At 31.3% G+C, this 19,199-nt stretch overlaps 1 protein-coding gene across 1 annotated transcript in view; it reads right to left on the bottom strand.

Moving 5' to 3' along the window:
- Window positions 1-355: 355 nt before the first annotated feature.
- LOC118197413 (migration and invasion enhancer 1) overlaps window positions 356-19,199 on the bottom strand; it is a 40,487-nt gene continuing 21,643 nt past the window's right edge. The window contains exons 3-4 of the mRNA XM_085810701.1: window positions 17,934-18,010; window positions 356-984 (exon numbers count right to left, since the gene is read on the bottom strand). Coding sequence (XP_085666827.1) covers window positions 904-984; window positions 17,934-18,010 — 158 coding nt within the window. The 3' untranslated portion in view covers window positions 356-903. The remainder of the gene's footprint in view (window positions 985-17,933; window positions 18,011-19,199) is intronic.

The following is a 19,199-nucleotide window of genomic DNA, read 5'->3' as shown; positions in this document are numbered from 1 at the left end:
TTAGAGTACTGAGATATCTCCAAATTAGCTTTACTCTTTAGATATATTTTGCACAACATTGTGTTTAATGTTTTTAGTAATTTTAAGTGTAACTATTCATTGTACTCTGTGATGAGCTGTACATATATTTTTGTGAACTATAAGTGTTCCTTTTGGTAAAATAAATTTTATCAAGCTATTACCATTAACTGCGTGTGCATTTAATCTATTACGAACTCATACGCAAGCAACATTATTGCTTGTTTCCATAACTGAATTTTGCCTAACTTGAAAGTTCATTCTCTTACATGTATTTCACAGCTATTGGTCAGCTCTGGTAAATAATTTTTCACATCAAAAAATGAGAGAACAATACTTTTTTACATCATTAGCTGCAATTTATTGAAAATATGAGATAAGATACAAAGCATTTAAACTGACAGCTTGCAAAGTGAGCGAATTTAACATCACTAATCCCAGGCAAAACTGAAAAATAATTAACAATGATAATAAATAAAATACTCCGTATTTTGAACAAAAGCCATTATTTAAAAATGAGATGAAGCTATTTAGATTCAGCTTCGGAGTAAGTATATAGAATATTATTCAATCACAGTCAAAAGTATAAAAAATAAACTTAATGAATACTTATAATACTGGACAAAAGGTTCATAATTAAGCATTGTAGATTTTTTTTTAATCAGAAATAATATTTCAAGCATTTATGATACATCCAACAATTCAATTTATTAAATAATTAAGAATTCAATTTTTGATGCTTGACTGGTATCATTATTACAAAACATTATAACAGAACATTGTTCCATTTCTTCCGGGAAAACCTTGCAGAAGAAATATCATATATTTCTGATGATAAATGATTGTAATACGTCAACAGTCAAAACACAAGATGTTAACTTCAATTCACATTATAACACAGCTTTCTGTTCCAATCACTTCTCTCACTTCTTTTCCTTCATGAACAGCTTTCACTACATCAACAACCTGCACACAAGATACATCAAATTACGCTTTAGTATACTACTTTAAATACACAGAGTCTCAGCATTAAATCTTTTTACAGTATACTTAAATAGCAAGTCAATAGCGACTCGACAGATAAGAACTATTCAGTCAGATTCCAATTTTAATTAGCCGATTTAAAAAATTAATTTCAGATTCAGATTCTATATTTTCGAAAACTACATATTTTACAACATTTATTAGATAATTAAAAAGAAAAAGACTACAGAATTTTTATAAGAGAAGTTTCTAAAGTATCATTTATTAATTGTGCTACTCAAAGTTTGTGTCTCCATCATGCCCACACTTGCGGAAAGCTTTGCATGCACTGAATTGAAGTTGTGAAGAAATTTAGGCATGTTTAGAAGAATGTAAGAGGGTTAAGGAACTTAAATGTAATTGAATTATTATTCAAAGCTAAGGCAATGGGTGGTAGTAGTAATATTAATTAAAAATAAAGATTTTTAATGCAGATTTTTAATGGAAACATTACTACCACACAATACAAACAAAAACCAAAACTGTCCATAGAAAATGAAAGGGGGGAAGACTAGGATAAAAGCAATGACAGAAGATCATGCTACAGTATTTAGGATTATTTTTATCCACAGCGATGCAATTTTAGTGTACATAATCCAGAACTTTTAAACTTTTGTTAAGTCGTTCATTACAAATAAATTAATCTTAAAAAACGATAATAATACGATAATAAATCTTCTGTGTTACTCTGACTTCTAAAGAAATGTAAGAATAATGTTAACAAAAACAAACAGCAGATGCACTGTGAAGAAAAACACAGAGAGAAATAGAACCTTTGAATACTGATTTAATTCATGAGATCAAATGAATTTGTTCTCTCCAGATCAAACTGCTTTTGAATACAAGTAAATTATTTACAATACTTTTCTATTAACCGTTGTTGGGTTATTTCTCTTTAATGTGTTTCTTTAACAGTCCTCATATTAATTGTGATTGTGAGTTAACTCATTTAATTCAAGTCACTAAATGAAAATGCTCATCGCTAGCATTTGATTCATGAAATTTACAGTAAAATTTAGACTGTATCTTCACCTACTCCTACCTATATTTATTTAATTTTGCAGCTTGATTTTTCACCATTTTCAATTTAATCATCATGTATCTATTTAATGTGGTTTAAAGGCACAATGTATTTTATAAAGTATTAAAACTAAAGTTGCTGTATTTATTTATTAGCACATATTTATGCTATAAATTTTTATGAAAAAAATTGATATGAAAACAAAAATATCAAATACTTTTCCATTAAAGTCAGATTACTTTTCTCCCTCCCCCAACGTATTTCCTTTGCAGTTTTTAGTCCAAAGGGGCTTTGTCCCTGAAGGACTATTGTTTTCGTTTTGCGATTTTGCGTCGGACTCATAAACGTCGGTTCACTTTTCAAACTGTTGCCACAAAATGTTAGAGTCCTGCATTATATTTGAAGAAATTAAATAATGAAAAATCTGCATAAATGATTGTCTATTCTCGCATTGTGATAAAACAATGGTACATAGAGCCATCGAATTTTGAATGACGAAATCCTACTGCGAATATGGGCATCTGAAATCCCAAATTTGGAATTTGTTTTATTATAGATTTTATATTTTGTAAAACTTTAACAAATTTTTGATTTACAAACTCAATGCTTTAAAAGCAAGAAATGGCAACGTTATATAGAAAAAAAATACTTTTATCTCCAGTTCGCGAGACTGTGTATATCGGAAATTCTAAAGATATGCTTAATTTAACATTATTTTGCGATATTGCTCTTGAACTGAATTTTATGGTTTAATTGCAAAGAACATGATATTTAATAAATAAAGGTAACACTCAAAACGTTAAAAAAACGCCCCTTTGGACGTAATTTAAGATCTGAAACATTTCAGATTTTTTTTTTAATTTATATTTTATTTTGTTCTTCTTTATTTTCTTGACACAAGATGTCATCAGTATGGTTTGTGGGACACAGATACAAAAAAACTTGTGTTTTGATTTTTATTATGTTTCTGCAGGGTACATCAATGGCATGGGAACCCAGCTGCTCCCAGCTATGCTGAGAAATTCTTTGATTTTACTCTTGCATTGAGAAGAAAAGGAGAGGTTCTAGGTAATCAATATGCACAGTCTGCAGAAGGGTAAGACATTCCATTGTCATGAAAGAACTTCATTCATGCTGGAAGGAATAAGGTGTTCCAAACAAAAATGTGGTCCATTGGATCACGCATTTCTTGTGTTACTGCCAAATTATTTATTTACTTATTGTGTCAGGAATTAACATCTATTTAGTTTTATAAACTAAAGGTTGCTTTAAATGAGTCATAACATAATCAATGATTGAAATAATTAAATGAAAGAGGTATGTGCCAATTTGTTGTTATTTTGTCTTAAAAGGGATGGATGCAAAAAAATTGTTAAAACTGCTAAAAGCTTAATAATAATAATGTAGGCCCTGTTTTTGTGCCACAATTTATTTGGGGGTAGGGAGGGGAGGATTTTGTGGTGAAATTAGAGAATGTTTGTTACCTTGTTGCTGTTCCTCATCATTCTATTTTGTCTAGTATCAAGCCAAAGGTATGGGAAAGGAATAAGTTAAAATGCAGCAATGAGGCATCAAGGTAAAAGTACCAAACATAAAATAATAATAAATAATAAATTCTGATAGACAGTCTCGCGTGCTGGAGATAAAAATGTTTTTTCGTACAGTGTTGCCATTGCTCGACTTGAAATTGTTGAGTTTGTTAATCAAAAATTCGTTAAAAGTTTCACAAAATTTGAAATAGATAATAAAACAAATTCCAAATTCACTCTTCTTAGTGCCCATGTTCGGTTGGGGTCTACATTATTCAAACTTGGATAGCTCTAAGTAACAATTTTTCATAATGCAAGAAACATTCATGCAGATTCTTCATTATTTAATTTCTTTAAATATACTACGTAGAGATAATATTTGGTGGCAACAGTTTCAAAAGTGAATCAACACAGAAAGTGAAATGATGTAAAATGCAGTTTTACTAATAATGATTTAAGACTAACAGCCCTTTAGGTTTAACACTCCTTTGGTCTTAAAAAAATTAAATCATAATTTTCATAGGCCTTGTATGGATTTGTAGCAATTCCAAAAGCTTTTACTGTAACATTTTCAAAAGCTTAAAAAACATTTTTTGTGTATTTATTTATTTATTTATTTATTTATTTATTTATTTATTTTTTACAAATCATTTTTATTCTCAATAATTAAAACAGATGATATCTAAATAGACAAATTTACAAGAAGAAAAATGAAGAAAGAGTGAATGTATGTACAGTCAGAAGTCGTTAATGCGAACTCGGCAATTCCCCTGATTATCGATTTTTCTGGATTATAGATCATCAGTTTAAATCTGGTAAAATGGCATGCAGAAATTACAAAATTAAAAATATGAAACTGTAATTTATGAAACAAAGAACAATTATGATCTAAAGGGTATCAAAATTTACAAAAAGAAAAAAAGCTTAATATTTATTAGTTCACTTTATTAAACATTTCTTTCAATGTAAGCTGTTTAAGTTGCTTCATTTCATGTGACAATACTTTCTATTTATTTATTTTAAACAGACATAATTTCTTGTTTAGTTACAAAGTTCCGCTGTTCAAGTCCTATAATTGCTGTGTCGAGTATACCCACTAATTTGTCAATCGAAATTTTTTCGTTTTCAATAACCTCTGTGTCACTTTCTTCACTATCAGAAGCAAATTATAATGACGAGGAACTTGATTTAAATCATATCAAAGACGGAGTACATCGAGATGAAATACTACATTTAGTAAGGAATTATAAGCCAAATAAAATAAAAATATCTGCCCTGAAGATAAGGACAGTGCTGACAGATCAACTTCCAATTCATTGTGCGCCGCGGCATTACTGCCCACTCTGTCGCAGAGCAGTGTGAAATTGATAAACAGATTTCGGATTTCAAAACATACTTTCGCTTTGTAGATCCTTTACATATTAGTAAATATATATCGGAAATTCTATTTGACATAATCAAAAGTTCAAGCTTACTTTTATAAAATTGCTCTAACAGTCTGCAAAAAATAATAAGCCGGATCCAATTCGAAGATTAAGGAACAACGCAATCTGCAACATTAACTGAATTAGATAATTTTAGCTTAGCTTATACCATACGTTATACATTAAACAGGCATGCGTAAACATATTACAGTCAAAAGTCGTTAATTCGGACTCGTCGGGACTTCGGCGATTCCAGATTATCGATATTTCCAGATTATAGATCATCAGTTTAAATCTGGTAGGATGGCAGTCAGAAATTATAAAATTAAAAATATGCAACCGTAATTTATGAAATAAAGAACAATTATGATCTAAAGGGTATCAAAATTTACAAAAAAAAGCTTAATATTTATTTGTTTACTTTATTAAACATTTCTTTCAATGCGAGCATGCATAAAGCATACATTACGCATAGTCGAAATTAGAAAATTGCAACCAGAAAACTATTTCATGTGTATTCGTGATATTTATAATGAATTTGATTTAAATCATTAAAAGACAGAGTACATCAAGATGAAATACCACATTTAGTAATGAACTATAAAAACATCTAGCCGAAAGCTATAATAAAATAAAAACATCTGCCCTGAAGATATGGACAGTGCTGACAGATCAACTTCCAGTTCATTGCGCGCCGCGACGTTTCCCTCCCCCGCAGAGCAGCGTGAAAGTGATAAACATATTTCGGAATGGTTAGAAAAACAAAGGATATGCCTTTATCCATTTTTACAGTAATTTCACTTTTTGTTTAACGGACTTTGAAACTTCCTTTCGCTTTGTAGATCCTTTACATATTAGTAAATATATATTGGAAATTCTATTTGACATAATCGAAAGTTCAAGCTTACTTTTATAAAATTGCTCTAACAGTCTGCAAAAAATAAGCCGGATCCAATTCGAAGATTAAGGAACAACGCAATCTGCAACTGAATTAGATACTGAATTGATAATTTTAGCTTAGCTTATACCTGATTAACTGAATTAGATAATTTTAGCTTAGCTTATACCATCCATTATATATTAAACGTGCATGCGTAAACGTATTATGCGCGTGCGAACACTCATATTCGCAGCAGTAAAGGTCTTAAGCATTGACGCATGCGTAGAAAGTTTATAGCTTTGAGGTCCGAATTATAGATCATTCCGGATTATGGGTGTCCGAATTAACGACTTTTGACTGTATGCGCTTGCGCACACACATATTCGCAGCCGTAAAAGTCTTACGCGCATGCATAAATGCTTATGTGCATGCGTCAACGCAATGCATGCACAGAAAGTTTGTAGCTTTGAGGTCCGAATTAATGACTTTTGACTGTATTAACGTTAAATTTAAGAATGAAAACATAAGATTTTAAAAATTTAAAGTAATATTAGGTATTACTGGCGCACAGTGAGTCTGATTTCTTGAGGATATTAATTAATCAGTACAAACAGTATATATGTTAAATAATACAATAAAAATTAAACAATCTGCTTATAACTATATTTCTTTACCTAGTTATCAACATTGTATAGGGTGTTGACACTGGCTTACTACTGTATAGTTCTGTAAATTGTAAAATAAAAGTGACTATCACCAGAAGCGTAGCTAGGGTTTTCAGCGCCCGGGGACAAATGAAGAATTTCCGCCGCTTTCTGCGTGCCAAGAATGGAAAACATTTCATTTTAAAATTTCGTAACATCAATTTTGCGCCCCCTGGATGCTGTGCCCGAGAACAGATGTCCCCCCTTGCCCCACCCTAGCTACGCCACTGACTATCACAGATGATAAAAGAAAATAAAGATTGTAAACCATAAATAAAGGAAACAAGAGTGGCAACTGCAGACAAATGTTCTAAGGATTTTCATATAAAAATTGTACCTGTAGTTTTTTTTAAAACCATAGTTAATGTGCTTGTGCTTTCAGAAGTCTAAATGAAATTTATTAATATTAAGGATGGATTTTAATTAAAGAGAACTTAATATCTGTTTTGTTTCAATAAAGTGTAAGAAGATGAATTTCTTATTATGGATTGAAAATGAACAAAAAAACATTAAAAATGACCATTGACTGTCATGGGACCACTTTATACAATCAATACTAGCATATCATATCAATCACAGCATGCTGCAGGATTGATACTAACACAAAAATGATGGTATTTTAGAGTGTTAATGCAGTTGCTTTGATATGTGTATGTAATGCAGTTTCTTATTTAATTAAATTTGTTCTACTCTCTTTGTTCTACTGTACTTTGACTCAGATGGGATAGTGGTTAGTGCTGTTTGCTGTTCCAAAGGGTGCAGGTTTGAATTTCGGAGAAGGCATGGATGTTTATAAGTATACATATATTGCCTGTGCAGCAAGCACAATACTATGGCTAGCTGAAATCCTCTCCCAAGATTGGTGGTAGGGGAAGAAGGGTGGGAAACCGTTTGGACTGTCTTTTCTTGTCATGACTGCTCACTGTACTGCCATTTTGGTACTGCATAAAGCCCTTCGTCTTGTGGTTATTTATTTATCACGCTATTATTAAAGCCTACTTCCTGAAAGAATTTAATTAAAAAAATCCTCCTTATACAGCAATTATCAAATCAAATAAATATCCCGATTTTTTATCAAAAAATAAGCATTCAGTCAAAATCCCCCCCCCCAAACACTTGAAGAAGAATGGTAAGAAAATTATTTGGCACAGCTCTTAAGCATACGGCTGTTATCAACTGAGTGCTTAGGCACAATTTGGCTCTGCCCAAAGTATCAAACTTCACCTTTTTTTTTCTTTTTTTTTGGAGAAGGGGGTACTTTCTGATTATGTCTTCTCCTGGAGTCTGTGCAATCCTCTGATTTTTTTTAAAGCAAAAATAGCTATGTACACTAAGGGAAAAAAAAGGGGGGCAGTTCTATATCTCTCGTTCTACTGGGCCGATTGACAAAATTCAAATTGCGTTCTTCATGTCTCGAAAGCGCGACTTAGGATATATACTAGATTTATATATAGTACTATTCTAACATAGGTATTCTGACACAAAATCGGACTTTTTCTGAAATAACATACCAATTGTTTTACATATTTTGATTCTAAGACTCAAATTACGCCTAAATATGAAATTTTGTAAAATTTGGAGCGAAATTTATGGAGAAATTCACAAATTTATGTTGGCACATTTTTTTCAGTTTGCGCCAAGAATAGTTCACTTGGCGAACTTCTAATATATGGCAACCTAGTTTCCTTTCCCGTCAGAGGGACAAAAGTCACCATCGTTCCTTTTTTCCAAATATTATTCTTTATATTATATTTTTAATTATTTATTATATCGAAAAAGAAAAAATTACTTTAAGTAATTTTTTCTTTTTCGAATTTCATTTTAATTGTTTAAGTTGCATGGTTTTTTTCGAATAACTGTTTTAAAATTTTCTATTTATTCTTTCGAACTGAGCATTTTAAATATATTTATTAATATAAATTTTCCAGAATTTTATTTTATTTATTTGAATTGCGTTTCTTTCGGAAGAATACTTTGTGACCCAGACTACGATGCGTTTGAAAATTGCATATATTAAAAGAGAAAATACAGTAAAGCACAGTTAACATGCCTTTCAATGTTCCGTTCAGAAAAGATATATATAAATAAGAGAGATGTATAACCAACATTTTAACTTAGGATGATTTGCATACACTGCTTTAAACAGTTTCATCATTGTGCCCATTGCTTTACACAATTTTATCCTACATTTGGTTTCTTAAAATGTCATTCTATTTTAGTCAAATATTTTATTTTTGAAATCGCAAGAATCAAATATCATAAGATTAAAAGGTTTTAAATTAAAAATAAAAAAAAAAAAAAAAATACAAATACTAAATTTTACGCAAAAATTTATTTTTTGTTCTCCTTTTCTTCAAGCATTCTACTTTATTCTTGCTCTTTTCCTTTAGGCATTCTGCAAGTATATTAAAAAGCATCCAACTTTTCGAAATATCTTGATATTTCTGACAATCATTTTAAATAAAGTTATCGCCTTCCATTTCATAAAGGTCCACAAACGGGCGAGCGGTAAAGTCGCTGAACACTGGTAGTTCACTCCATGGTTCAAATCCCGGTAAACAGGCTAGTTGCAGGGGCGTTTTCGTGGATTTTCTCATGTGTACCGTGTATGCCAGCTGGTTTCCCCTAGAAAGTTCTTCACGACGTATTTGGTCAGAGCCTTTATCAGTCTTTAGAGGCTAAACATTTTGAAGGTATGAGGTGAAAGGAAAGACTGGTTTCATCAAGAGGTTTTGGTTTATTTAATTATGGTTGGTGTATTTAATTATGGCAAAGCACACGAGGGCTATCTGCCTAAAGGGAGGGATGCCTTTCGTGGCGGACTTTCTAAGGGAAACTGGCTCGTATACACGTTACACATGGGGAAAACCATGAAAACGCCCATGCAGCCAGCCCGTTCGTGGGATTCGAACCTCAGACCGAACTACCAGTGTTCAGCGTCTTTACCGCTCGGCCGCTGGTGGGCTTTATTTAATTATGACAAAGCACACTAGGACTATCTGCCTGAGGGATGCCTTCATGGAGGACTTTCTAAGGGAAACTGGCTCGCATACACGTTATGGGGAAAACCACAAAAACGCCCATGCAGCCAGCCCTTTCGCGGGATTCGAACCTTGGACCGAACTACCAGTGTTTAGCGACTTTACCGCTCGGCCACTGTTTCATCAGGAGGGGAAAAAAAAACCATCTTTAGGTGACATCCACATACATCACTGGATAAACTCCTGAATCTTCAAATAATTCGACTGAGAAAATCATGGGATTCTCCATTTATGATACGATATTATGTTCTATAACGTAATTTAAATTTATACAACCATATAGTCTACAACCAGTCGCTCTTCACTTTAATCTGCAATGATATCGTTTTTGTCTTTTCTGTTAACACAAGCTCAATTGATGGTATTTGCTGGTGTACACATCCAAATGTTTTTTCTTTGAATACCTAAATTCTTTGAAGTATTCTGAAAGTATATTCAAAAGCGTCAAACTTTTTGAAACATCTTGGTATGTCTGACAGCCAAATTTCTCAGCAAATTTTTGCTTACTTTTCTCCCTAATTTTCTTCTTTCCTTCTACAGTTATTTTCAGTGCTCACACAAGAAAATTAAGATTTTTTGATTGCTAGACTTCCATAAATTTTGCATTGTTGTCAATTTTTTAAAATATCAATTACATGAATTGCGCTTCAGCTGAAGACAGCTTTTCATTTTCTAGTCATTTTAACTATAAATAAAGTTTAAAGCGAAGTCCAAAGGATAAATATTTTAATTAAAAGATTTTTGGTAAATGACAAAGAAATAAAACAGTCCAGCAGGGTTTATTCTGTACCACCGAGTGACCTGATTCTTATATCGGCTGAAATAATCTAAACCATATTAAAGATCATGTTTTTTTTTTTTATACAATCTATAACGCGAGAGAAAAATTAGCTTTTTAAAACATTATTTCTAAGAGGATTAATATAAAAGATTATATATATATATATATATATATTTTTTTTTTTTTTTTTTTTTAAAGCTGGGACTTGAACCAAACTGTCAAACTTTTCAAAGTTTAATTTACATGGTGGTTATAATTAAAGTTCTAATTTGAAATGGTCATAAAAGGAAAACTACGGGACCAAATGTTATCAAACTTCAGAATCGTGTAAAGGAGATTATGAGAATTTATTTTCCGCTGAAAAAAAAAAAAAAAAAAAAAAAAAGATTTCAAAGGGGAAAATGGCACTGTACACATTATTGTTAAATGAAATAAGACATGAAAATAACTGTTTAAAATGTGTTTAATAGTTTCCGAAACGTGTTACAAAGCATGTTCAATGAAGCATCCAGCATTTTCCGAAAGCAAGTTAAATCCTGTTACTGCATTCTCAACAGCAGCTCTCAGCATATCAGGAGAAATGTTACGGACATGTCAGTGTATCACATTTTTCATTTCTGCCAAATTGTTTAAATTATCACCATAAACAGTGCTTTTGAGATAACCCCATAGCTAAAAGTCACAGAGGTTGAGGTCTGGTGGAAAGAGGGAAAGTGATGGCCTATAAGACGTTCATTCGTGAAATGTTGCCTAAGTAACTGTGCGACACACGTGAGGTGGGGCCCAGACCTGTATAAAAATTGTAGTATCTAAAATGCAACGTTACTGCAGTTCATGTATTACGAAACATTTTAACATTGACTCTAAGTGAGCTGCAATCACAGTGGTCCAGCTGTCGACTGCTCTTCAGAGAAAAATGGTTCAATTATAAAACTAGCTGTCATTCAACACTAAATGGTGTGGAGACTGCTATGCAATCGAATGCAGTAGGAGAATGCAATGGAACTAGATAGATAACATGAGGGATTTCTTTGGCCCAAATCGATTAAAAGCGCTTTGAATAAGTATCTTCATGTTTTAGTGCCGAATTCAGGCTTAAAAAATTACAAATTAGCAATCTGTAAGAAAACGATTTCCAGATTGTACGCACTTGTGCGAGTGATTTGCGATCTCACATTTTCTAATCGCTAATTCGTGGTTTTCGCAGACGAATTTCTCACTTACACGGATGGCGCACTCAACGTTTATCGAATTTAACGCCTTTAAATGGTAATTTGCTTACTTCAAAGTTTCTTAAGGGTATACAACATATTAAACCCGTGTAACAAAAGGTTAAGTTAGATTCTGACCCATATTTCGTTTAACAATATTGCATACATCGCCATTTCTCCCCTGATGGTGGTGAGGTTTTGAACTTCCTTTTTTTTCGCAGAAAATAAATTCCCATGACCTCCTTTACACGATTACCAAGTTTCACAACATTTGATCCAGTAGTTTTCCTTTTATGACCGTTTCAATGTGGAACTTTAATTATAACTACTCTGTATGTTATTAAATTTTAATTTGAAGCTATGCGTTATATGTATACCATGCGTAAATTTTTCGCTTTTATGGAGAAATAAAGAATCGAAGCAAATATACTTAGGATAATGGAACAAAACTGAAAAAATTTCCCCTCCCTCCGAAAATAAAATTATTGAAATTCGACCTTGAATTTATTGGGTTATCGAAATATTTAATTTGACTTACCTTCTAAGTCCTAGTTCCGACAACAATTCCGTCAAAAATTCTGAATTACTTAAGCTGATGTAAAAGATTTAGTATATATTCACTGTATGTTAATAACGTAATCAGAGTGTAATAAAAATAGATTATAGAATTTACGCTGATGCAATTTTTTGTCTGACTGCCCAACATGTAATGGAAGAGAAGGCTTGTAGAGATCTGTTTTTGACATGTCTCTAAAAGTAGATGTCATACTCCTTTTGTCTCTCCAATATCAAAAAACTTTCCTCTGAGAGGCAACTTTAGGTTTTGGGAAAGAAAAAAAATCACAAGAAGACAAATTTGAAGAACATGCTGGACGATCGAGTACACATACTTATTTTCGGAACTCAAGCGGTGCTCTGACTGGTTATTGAATAATGAAAAGATGCATTATCATGCAATACAGAACATTTGAAATACGTTTTCTCACTGAAAATGTAAGATTAAAAGTCATCTGCTTAATTCACAGCCATTTACAAGTCAAATACTGGGGCACTTGCAGAATCGTTTTGATCCTGAGCTTGTAAGACAAACCTAATATCACTGGTTTAAACACTTCTTTAATCTTCCGAGAACATTCCTTCTTTAGCTCATATTCCAAGAATATTAAGTGAATACAATTATTGCAAAAGAAATTGAATGAGCTCTACAGCTTGGTAGTTTACTAACGAGTTAACAAAACTTAAATTATGCTTTTTGTGTCTAAGAATACAACAATATTTTAAATATTTACAAATAAAATATCAAATTGGAGCAATGACTGGTTATTGAATAATGAAAAGATGCATTATCATGCAATACAGAACATTTGAAATACGTTTTCTCACTGAAAATGTAAGATTAAAAGTCATCTGCTTAATTCACAGCCATTTACAAGTCAAATACTGGGGCACTTGCAGAATCGTTTTGATCCTGAGCTTGTAAGACAAACCTAATATCACTGGTTTAAACACTTCTTTAATCTTCCAAGAACATTCCTTCTTTAGCTCATATTCCAAGAATATTAAGTGAATACAATTATTGCAAAAGAAATTGAATGAGCTCTACAGTTTGGTAGTTTACTAACGAGTTAACAAAACTTAAATTATGCTTTTTGTGTCTAAGAATACAACAATATTTTAAATATTTACAAATAAAATATCAAATTGGAGCCTCACCAGTTGCCTAACATTTGAAGATTGTTAAATACTAATTGTTTGTTGCGAAGTCTAACCCAGGCTGCATGGTTGGTTTTCGTAGTTTTCTAGGTTCTCTTTACCAAGGTTCTCTATGAAAGCACCTTAACCAAATAGCTCCCATTTTCTTTCTATGTTCAAATAACCAACTAACCTAGTTTAAGCGCAATTTCCAAGTGAAGTTACTAGCAAAACCCGAATACTAGCAAAACCCGGATTATAGATCATCAGTTTAAATCTGGTAACATGGCATGCAGAAATTATAAAATTAAAAATATGAAACCGTAATTTATGAAATAAAGAACAATTATGATCTAAAGGGTATCAAAATTAAAAAAAAAAAAAACTTAATATTCATTTGTTGACTTTATTAATCATTTCTTTCAATGTAAGTTGTTCAAGTTGCTTAGTTTTATGTGATAATACTTTCTCTTTAATTCTATCAACAGACAAAATTTTTTCTTTAGTTACAAATTTCTGCTGTTCAAGTCCTACAATTGCTGTGTCGACAATACCGACTAATTTGTCAATCGAAATGTTTTCGTTTTCAATAACCTCTGTGTCACTTTCGTCACTATCGGAAGCGAATTATAATGAGGAGGAATTTGATTTAAATCCTATCAAAGACGGAGTACATCGAGATGAAATACTACATTTAGTAAGGAATTATAAGCCAAATAAAATAAAAACATCTGCCCTGAAGATAAGGATAGTGTTGACAGATCAACTTCCAATTCATTGCGCCCCGCGGCATATCTCCTCCACCCGCCGCAGAGCAGCGTGAAATTGATAAACAGATTTCGGAATGGTTAGAATACGAAGGATATGCCTTTATCCATTTTTTGCAGCAATTCCACTTTTTATTTAATGGACTTTGAAATTTCCTTTCGCTTTGTAGATCCTTTAGATATTAGTAAATATATATCGGAAATTCTATTTGACATAATCGAAAGTTCAAGCTTACTTTTATAAAATTGCTCTAACAGTCTGCAAAAAATAAGCCGGATCCAATTCGAAGATTAAGGAACAATGCAATCTGCAACATTAACTGAATTATATAATTTTAGCTTAGCTTATACCGTCCATTATACATTAAACGCGCATGCGTAAATGTATTATGCGCATGTGCACACGCATATTCGCAGCAGTAAAGGTCTTAAGCACATGCGTCAAAGCGACGCAAGTTTGTAGCTTTGAGGTCCGGATTATGGGTGTCCGAATTAACGACTTTTGACTGTAATACGTAATGATTGCTGGTTTGGTCACTAATCCATAGATACAGAAGATACCATTAATTAAATTAAAAAATAAGCTTTTTCTTATGTTTGACTAATATGAATTTCAAACATCCCAACACAACATTTTCCCTCTTATGTCAATGGAAATCTTGCAGAAGAAATATTATAGCTATGTTAAATGAATGTAATACATAGGTGCAAAACTTGAAATATGAAAAACTAGGGAGGTTTGCATACAAAAAATAAGTTTCTGGAAGTTTTCATGCTACACAGCAATGACATTTCAAAACAACTCCAAACTGATATAAAATATATTACTACTTAATTAGATATTCTAAATTTTACATTCTCTGGCTAATTTTACTTTTAACTTTCTTATACTCTTACATTAAGAATATCCTCAGTAATTTGAAAAAGGGAAGAATTTTTATTTTTTAATGCACTTTTAGATATGATAGAAATAAAATGAATAATTATTGTATATACTGTTAACATAGATAAACTTAATAATATACCATAAATTGATACAACATAAAACTAAATATAAATACTAACCAATTAAACACTAGGTTGAATCTTAAGTGCTACAAATGTCTACAGTAGCTATATCCACCATAGGTATATTTATAAAAATTTCTTTATTTAGCCAGATACATTTCTTCCACAGAAAGAACAGCGGTTCCTACTCAAATGCCAAGTGATAAAACCATCAAATCTCATAGTTCGGATTAAGTTTAATCATATAGAAAAGACAAATGCATACACCAGTGTAGCATTTCATTGCTAGCCTGACATTTTAAGAATATGAAAGAAACACTTCAATCAGAAAAAAGGTTACATATTTCTAAAAAAATATCTGAAAAAGAATTAATGCAAGGAACTAAAAATTCATTTAAAAAAAGGGGGGGTGGGGGACATGCAAACTTAATTCACAATACATTGTACATATCAAACTGTGATTTTATTACAACTAAAAGCATTTGAATTTTACTTTTAATACATAAAAAATTATAATTTTAAACTATATTGTTTTCTAGTTTAAAATTTTGATGCCATTAAGTTTCAAGCTTAAAATACATTAGATAAATATAAAATGTTATTAATAATACAAAAATTAAATACTAAAATATTTATTACACCTTAGTAAAAGAGTACTTGAATACAGGCATTTGCCTTTCAAGTACTCTTTTACTAGGGCCAGTGTACAGATTCTTTGATTAAAGAATGCACATGTTATTTATACTGTGTAACAGTAAAGTATAAAAATGTTTGAATATGAAAGTATAAAAACACTTGAATTCAGTATTAAAATGTTTTTTTTTATTACATCTCTGCTGAACATTTTTGCAGTGATTTGATGCCATGTAAACTGAAAGTAGTTTTGAACAAAAGATGTGCTATGCACAAACTAAACAACATGTTGTATTTACATATATTTAGACTATAAATATCAGCAAATTATTAAATTCAACATGGCCAACCCTAAAAAAATAGATTAAAAATGCTATAGGTGAATATTTCTTGGTTATAATACTACAGCAGCCAAGCTTCTTAATATGTGAGAACAAATGCTAATGTCAATACACATGAGGAAATATACTGCTTCAAATCTTTATTTTAATCTGTAGCATAATTCTTGCTGCACACAACACACTGTCTCCTCAAATCAGATTTCACTGGCCAATGAGACGATTGAGTGGTTGGAGAAACAATCGTAGGCAAATTATTCCTATCACATGTTTGAAAAATTTGAATTAAATTCATTCAAAAACTTCTGTGATCAATCTTGTTTCTCTCTTTGAATAATATATATATGCGTTTAAAACGGCAATGTTCAAGAAATAGAAAAAGAATTTTTTTGTCCATTTTTGAGACTTTCGTGAAAATCCGTAGGAATTGGCCGTTCTGTCGCTGAGGTCGACATATCCCATATTTTTGTTATAATCATGAATGAGTGAAGGTTTTGAAGTTCTTTCACAATTATTCGTAACTGGAAGGAGTTCGCTGTCTCGTTCATGCATAGAGCTTAAAACATAAACTTCTCTTTTATCTTTCCCAGCAGGCCATTTGAAATTTCACATCCAAATTACCTGCTTTTCTGGCCGTCAAATCCTTATGTAAATCTTTTCATCGGATCTGCACTGTTCCACAGCAATTTATCTTATAATTATTTCTTAGTTCTAGAAAAAGTTGAGAAGTAGAAAAGAAATTATCTATAAAGAGGGAATGCCCTTTCCCTTTCACATGTTTTGCTAAATGTAAAACAACAGATTCTGATGAGCTTCAATCTTCAAATCTTTCGTCTTTATCTTTCCCTAAATAAACTTTCATGTCATATGTATAGGCATTTTCGTCATACAGTTTATAAATTTTTAATCCCCAGCATTTATGTTTTTTAGGGATTTACTGATGGAAAATTACCTGACCTTTAAAAGTCGCGATCACTTCATCAACTGCCAGATATTTTTTTTAACTGATTTAAAATTGCAGTTAAGTATTTCAAATACTTCTCGAAGTTTCCACAAGCAGTCGTAATCAGAATTTGTCTTCGATGGCGGTGTTTCATTATTCGCAAAATGAAGAAAACGTAATATTTTTTTTAAGTGGTTATGAGCCATGATTTTTCGGAAAATGAACTATGCAAATTTTCTATAAAATATACTATATTTTTATGATACAGAAAAATATATCAAATCATAAAATTTGGTTTGTGGGGGAGGGGGAGTGCAAAACAGCAAATGAAAACTTGACAATACCATGACAATAAAATAGTTAATGAAATGTTAATATAACTTAAAAACTATCATTTATATATATAAAATATTCACTTGTATATATATATATATATATATATATATATATATATATATATATCCCTTGTATTTCCCTAAAACTTTTATTAGTACATGATTTAGGAAGTTCCAATTTATAGTAGCAACATACAAAATATGAAGAGTCTGAAAGTAATAACCATAACCAACTTCTTTCAAATACAGAATACAATAACATCAGTACATCTATTCATATAGGCTTTTTAATTTTCCAAGTTTGTCCTCTATCTTATTTAAAATTTATAAACTAATCTATATATATATTTTTTAAATTCTTCCCACATACCACTTTCTTCAGTGAGTTTTGTTTGTAAGATTTCTGTTACAATTTTTAATTTTGCGAAGTAACACCAATACAGAATTTTGATGTTTATTTCATTTTTATTATTTAAAAAATTCAAACACAATTTATTTGCTATAGGCAAGTAATTCTAGTGTTAATTCATATAAAAGATACAGCTAAATAATAAAAAATTACTAAAAAAAGAAAGTTCTACTTACCTCATCAAAATTTGGAAATTTACCCACTTTCAACTTTGAAAAAACTTCTTCATCATTTATTATGATTTCAAATGAAGCTGTATAAAATATAGTTTACATCAATATGCTACATCACTAAACTAAGAAAATTAAACATATGCAAGACTACAATTTATCTACACAATATCATACCAATACTTAAAAAATCAAACCACTTTTCTGTACTTTATTAATGAACTGTTACACTAAACTCAGTGGTGCAACAGCCCTAGTGGGCCATGGCTTGCAGTGCCCTGAAATCTGCTTTCTTGACCTTGGGCCCCAGAGTGCATCAGCATATGCCCAAGTCAAGGGCAAGTGGTCAGCTTGTTGCAGGACCCCTGGTGTTTAGTTTCCAAGCAAACTTCATACTTACTCGCTTTATTGACCCATTCAAGGGACGAAAGGCTGAGTCAACCTCGCACAGCCCGGGTATTAACTAATAGTTACACAGCTCCCTCATTTAATATTTAATAACTGAAAGCTTTTTTTTTTTTTTTCATCCTGCACCTTTAATTATTTGAACTAATAAAATTAAGATTATAGGTCTCTGTCCTTGAAGAAAGTTACTATGATCAAGTCATGTATATTCTGAACATTCAAGATAATACATTTACTAAGTTGATTTAGCATCTAGTGATCAAAGTATGAATTTGTCATGATATATGCCGGGAAACCTACTGCACACATACTTCTGTTACAGCACATCTAAATCCACACACACGCAAAAAAAAAAAACTGCTTGATTAATTAGTATTAAAGCACCATATAGCTAAAAGTCAGATGAAGGCTCAAGTCATAGACTTAATTATTAAGTTGACACTCTAATTAATTGCATTAATTTGGTCATATAACTCGTATACAGTTTGTTGCAGAATCAATATGAATTCCCTTTTTTCAGGGAAAGGGGGGTCATAATTTTAAATTTGTAAGTTCATGTTTTAATAAACTGAAACCTAAAAAACAAAATGGAAAAAATGTAGAATGCATACTTTTATTATGCAATATTTTATATGAAATGTACAATACTTTACATAAAAGAGAATTTGCATCAGAGACATATTGAAAAAATTAGAGCAGAGATGTCCATAACGGGTTTTGGCTCACACTGCCATTTTAATAAATCACACTCAGTAGAAAATATCCTTACTACTATAGTTCTAGGAAGTACGTTTTCTTTAAACGGATGAAAATGTAAATTGTTATAGGATAGTTTTTCAAATAATAGTGAGTAACACAAGTAAAATG

This window comes from Stegodyphus dumicola, chromosome 2 (genome assembly GCF_044657685.1).
Source record: "Stegodyphus dumicola isolate Sdum_Otavi_A_Nest chromosome 2, ASM4465768v1".
Classification (NCBI taxonomy): Eukaryota; Metazoa; Arthropoda; class Arachnida; order Araneae; family Eresidae; genus Stegodyphus; species Stegodyphus dumicola.
Note: the sequence above shows the minus strand (reverse complement) of the source record. Positions and strands in the feature narration are given on the sequence as shown.